At 59.1% G+C, this 5,637-nt stretch overlaps 1 protein-coding gene across 2 annotated transcripts in view; it reads right to left on the bottom strand.

The window, feature by feature from the left end:
- Positions 1-2,874: 2,874 nt before the first annotated feature.
- PUS3 (pseudouridine synthase 3) overlaps positions 2,875-5,637 on the bottom strand; it is a 34,622-nt gene continuing 31,859 nt past the window's right edge. For both annotated transcript variants that reach the window (XM_073546307.1, XM_073546308.1), the window contains exons 4-5: positions 4,765-4,949; positions 2,875-3,488 (exon numbers count right to left, since the gene is read on the bottom strand). In XM_073546307.1, the coding sequence (XP_073402408.1) occupies positions 3,133-3,488; positions 4,765-4,949 (541 nt within the window). In that variant the 3' untranslated portion in view covers positions 2,875-3,132. The remainder of the gene's footprint in view (positions 3,489-4,764; positions 4,950-5,637) is intronic.

Here is a 5,637-nt window from a genome sequence, read left to right as displayed (position 1 = left end):
AGGAGCCGCCATGTTTCTTCAGAGCACAATTACCACCGAAGGCGCCATCTTTACTGCTGGAGAGGATCGACTGGAGTCCGGAGGGCGGAGCCTGGAAAGAATATGGGCCCTAGAGGAGGCGGGGACAGTAAAGAACCCCCCCCCCACAGCATTCCCGAGGCCGCCGACTGCAGTGATTCCCCCCCCCCAGCAATACCGAGGCCGCCGACTGCAGTGATTCCCCCCCCCCAGCAATACCGAGGCCGCCGACTGCAGTGATTCCCCCCCCCAGCATTACCGAGGCCGCCGACTGCAGTGATTCCCCCCCCCCAGCAATACCGAGGCCGCCGACTGCAGTGATTCCCCCCCCCCCAGCATTCCCGAGGCCGCCGACTGCAGTGATTCCCCCCCCCCAGCAATACCGAGGCCGCCGACTGCAGTGATTCCCCCCCCCCAGCAATACCGAGGCCGCCGACTGCAGTGATTCCCCCCCCCAGCATTACCGAGGCCGCCGACTGCAGTGATTCCCCCCCCAGCATTACCGAGGCCGCCGGCTGCAGTGATTCCCCCCCCCCAGCAATACCGAGGCCGCCGACTGCAGTGATTCCCCCCCCCCCCAGCATTACCGAGGCCGCCGACTGCAGTGATTCCCCCCCCCCAGCAATACCGAGGCCGCCGACTGCAGTGATTCCCCCCCCCCAGCAATACCGAGGCCGCCGACTGCAGTGATTCCCCCCCCCCAGCAATACCGAGGCCGCCGACTGCAGTGATTCCCCCCCCCCAGCATTACCGAGGTCGCCGGCTGCAGTGATTCCCCCCCCCCAGCAATACCGAGGCCGCCGACTGCAGTGATTCCCCCCCCCAGCAATACCGAGGTCGCCGGCTGCAGTGATTCCCCCCCCCCCAGCATTACCGAGGCCGCCGACTGCAGTGATTCCCCCCCCCCAGCAATACCGAGGTCGCCGGCTGCAGTGATTCCCCCCCCCCAGCAATACCGAGGCCGCCGACTGCAGTGATTCCCCCCCCCCCAGCATTACCGAGGCCGCCGACTGCAGTGATTCCCCCCCCCCAGCATTACCGAGGTCGCCGGCTGCAGTGATTCCCCCCCCCCAGCAATACCGAGGCCGCCGACTGCAGTGATTCCCCCCCCCCAGCAATACCGAGGTCGCCGGCTGCAGTGATTCCCCCCCCCCCAGCATTACCGAGGCCGCCGACTGCAGTGATTCCCCCCCCCCAGCAATACCGAGGCCGCCGACTGCAGTGATTCCCCCCCCCCAGCATTACCGAGGTCGCCGGCTGCAGTGATTCCCCCCCCCCAGCAATACCGAGGCCGCCGACTGCAGTGATTCCCCCCCCCAGCAATACCGAGGTCGCCGGCTGCAGTGATTCCCCCCCCCCCCCAGCATTACCGAGGTCGCCGACTGCAGTGATTCCCCCCCCCCCAGCATTACAGAGGTCGCCGGCTGCAGTGATTCCCCCCCCCCCAGCATTACCGAGGTCGCCGACTGCAGTGATTCCCCCCCCCCCAGCATTACCGAGGTCGCCGACTGCAGTGATTCCCCCCCCCCCAGCATTACCGAGGTCGCCGACTGCAGTGATTCCCCCCCCCCCAGCATTACCGAGGCCGCCGGCTGCAGTGATTTCCCCCCCCCAGCATTACCGAGGCCGCCGGCTGCAGTGATCCCCCCCCCACAGCATTCCCGAGGCCGCCGGCTGCAGTGATTCCCCCTCCCCACAGCATTACCGAGGTCGCCGGCTGCAGTGATTCCCCCCCCCACAGCATTACCGAGGCCGCCGGCTGCAGTGATTCCCCCCCAGCATTACCGAGGCCGCCGACTGCAGTGATTCCCCCCCCCCAGCAATACCGAGGCCGCCGGCTGCAGTGATTCCCCCCCCAGCAATACCGAGGCCGCCGACTGCAGTGATTTCCCCCCCCCCCCAGCATTACCGAGGCCGCCGACTGCAGTGATTTCCCCCCCCCCAGCATTACCGAGGCCGCCGGCTGCAGTGATTCCCCCCCCAGCAATACCGAGGCCGCCGACTGCAGTGATTCCCCCCCAGCATTACCGAGGCCGCCGGCTGCAGTGATTCCCCCCCCCAGCATTCTCGAGGCCGCCGACTGCAGTGATTCCCCCCCAGCATTACCGAGGTCGCCGGCTGCAGTGATTTCCCCCCCCCCCAGCATTACCGAGGCCGCCGACTGCAGTGATTCCCCCCCCCCAGCATTCTCGAGGCCGCCGACTGCAGTGATTCCCCCCCAGCATTACCGAGGCCGCCGACTGCAGTGATTCCCCCCCAGCATTACCGAGGCCGCCGGCTGCAGTGATTCCCCCCCCCCAGCATTCTCGAGGCCGCCGACTGCAGTGATTCCCCCCCAGCATTACCGAGGTCGCCGGCTGCAGTGATTCCCCCCCCCAGCATTACCGAGGCCGCCGACTGCAGTGATTCCCCCCCAGCATTACCGAGGCCGCCGACTGCAGTGATTTCCCCCCCCAGCATTACCGAGGCCGCCGGCTGCAGTGATTCCCCCCCCCAGCATTCTCGAGGCCGCCGACTGCAGTGATTTCCCCCCCCAGCATTCCCGAGGCCGCCGGCTGCAGTGATTCCCCCTCCCCCCAGCATTCCCAAGGCCGCCGGCTGCAGTGATTCCCCCTCCCCCCAGCATTCCCGAGGCCGCCGGCTGCAGTGATTCTCCCTCCCCACAGCATTCCCGAGGCCGCCGGCTGCAGTGATTCTCCCTCCCCACAGCATTACCGAGGCCGACGGCTGCAGTGATTCCCCCTCCCCACAGCATTACCGAGGCCGCCGGCTGCAGTGATTCTCCCTCCCCACAGCATTCCCGAGGCCGCCGGCTGCAGTGATTCCCCCTTCCCGCACACTAATGAGATCACAGACTTCGACTTCTCATCAATTTATTAAAACAAATTAAGTAACAAGAAAATAATTATTTCTTTGTTCATGAAACTTGTACAGAAAAGATGGCGGCGCTGAGACTGCAGCCAATCACTGCACAGCTACACGGATGGGCGTAGGACAAGGGGGATCTGAGCCTGAGACTGCACCCCCTTCAATATTGACATGAATGTGGCTGAACTGCAATACTGGAAACCACTGAGGGGGGCGCCGGTGAGCAAGGCAAGACCAGCCGCCCCTTTAGGGTTCAGAGGTAGGAGAGGCGGTGGCAGGCTCCTCTCCCAGACGAGACTTCTTGGCACTGGGCTCTGGCGCGCTCTCTCCGACGCCCAGGGCTTCGTCCTCACGGGAGGATTTACACTTCGGCTCCTGGGCTCCTCTCTCCTCCCGCTCATCATTAGCTTCCGGTCTGGTGACATCAGGGGGCGCTGTAATCCTTCCACGCCGCACGTAATGCTGCACACGCTCCTCCAGGGCTTGACAGACACTTCTCTTCATCAGAGGGATATAGGTGCGAGCGCTGACCCCTTCCACCAGGCCATTACTATGGGCAGCTACCGCTGCTTCACACTGGCTCCAGGGGACATATCCCTCACCTATGGGGGCCACAGACACCCAAATATTCATAAGTGGCAATGTGTCCTGTACTCATCTGAGTTACCTCCTGTATTATACTCCAGAGCTGCACTCACTATTCTGCTGGTGCAGTCACTGTGCACATACATTACATTACTGATCCTGAGTTACATCCTGTATTATACCCCAGAGCTGCACTCACTATTCTGCTGGTGCAGTCACTGTGTACATACATTACATTACTGATCCTGAGTTACATCCTGTATTATACCCCAGAGCTGCACTCACTATTCTGCTGGTGCAGTCACTGTGTACATACATTACATTACTGATCCTGAGTTACATCCTGTATTATACTCCAGAGCTGCACTCACTATTCTGCTGGTGCAGTCACTGTGTACATACATTACATTACTGATCCTGAGTTACATCCTGTATTATACTCCAGAGCTGCACTCACTATTCTGCTGGAGCAGTCACTGTGTACATACATTACATTACTGATCCTGAGCTACATCCTGTATTATACTCCAGAGCTGCATTCACTATTCTGCTGGTGCAGTCACTGTGCACATACATTACTGATCCTGAGTTACTTCCTGTATTATACCCCCAGAGCTGCACTCACTATTCTGCTGGTGCAGTCACTGTGTACATACATTACATTACTGATGCTGAGTTACATCCTGTATTATACCCCAGAGCTGTACTCACTATTCTGCTGGAGCAGTCACTGTGTACATACATTACATTACTGATCCTGAGTTACATCCTGTATTATACCCCAGAGCTGCACTCACTATTCTGCTGGTGCAGTCACTGTGTACATACATTACATTACTGATCCTGCATTACATCCTGTATTATACCTCAGAGCTGCACTCACTATTCTGCTGGTGCAGACACTGTGTACATACATTACTGATCCCGAGTTACTTCCTGTATTATACCCCAGAGCTGCATTCACTATTCTGCTGGTGCAGTCACTGTGTACATACATTACTGATCCTGAGTTACAGCCTGTATTATACCCCAGAGCTGCACTCACTATTCTGCTGGTGCAGTCACTGTGTACATACATTACATTACTGATCCTGAGTTACCTCCTGTATTATACTCCAGAGCTGTACTCACTATTCTGCTGGTGCAGTCACTGTGTACATACATTACATTACTGATCCTGAGTTACCTCCTGTATTATACTCCAGAGCTGCGCTCACTATGACATGGGGTGGTGGTAAACACTATATAAATTGTGCTCATACTCAGGTGTCTGCACTCACTGCCCTTCATTACCAGAGCTGATCTTCATGGCATCTAGCCCATATAACGCCATGCGCAGGATGTGGCTCTTCACCGCTTCACGAGTCCACAGACGCTGCAGATGTGACACCGTGATGGACTGCAAATCCTTCTCGCCGATCCAGTCAATGCCATCAAACTCACAGTCATATAAGACCAGAGGGAACTCCACCGCCATACTGCCACAAGACAGGAGGAAGACGTTACAGAGGCGGACATCAGACATTGCCGTGCTCCCCGACCACACAGGATGACCCCGCACTGCACTATGGTGGACATCAGACATTCCCGTGCTCCCCGACCACACAGGATGACCCCGCACTGCACTATGGTGGACATCAGACATTGCCGTGCTCCCCGACCACACAGGATGACCCCGCACTGCACTATGGTGGACATCAGACATTGCCGTGCTCCCCGACCACACAGGATGACCCCGCACTGCACTATGGTGGACATCAGACATTGCCGTGCTCCCCAACCACACAGGATGACCCCCGCACTGCACTATGGCGGACATCAGACATTCCCGTGCTCCCCGACCACACAGGATGACCTCGCACTGCACTATGGTGGACATCAGACATTACCGTACTCCCCGACCACACAGGATGACCCCGCACTGCACTATGGGGGACATCAGACATTCCCGTGCTCCCCGACCACACAGGATGACCCCGCACTGCACTATGGTGGACATCAGACATTCCCGTGCTCCCCCGACCACACAGGATGACCTCGCACTGCACTATGGTGGACATCAGACATTACCGTGCTCCCCCGACCACACAGGATGACCTCGCACTGCACTATGGTGGACATCAGACATTACCGTGCTCCCCGACCACACAGGATGACCTCGCACTG

The sequence above is a fragment of the Dendrobates tinctorius genome, unplaced genomic scaffold (genome assembly GCF_039654945.1).
Source record: "Dendrobates tinctorius isolate UK_male_01 unplaced genomic scaffold, ASM3965494v1 ptg000146l, whole genome shotgun sequence".
NCBI classification, from domain to species: Eukaryota; Metazoa; Chordata; class Amphibia; order Anura; family Dendrobatidae; genus Dendrobates; species Dendrobates tinctorius.
The sequence above is the reverse complement of the archived record's forward strand: the minus strand, read 5'-3'. Positions and strand labels throughout refer to the sequence as shown.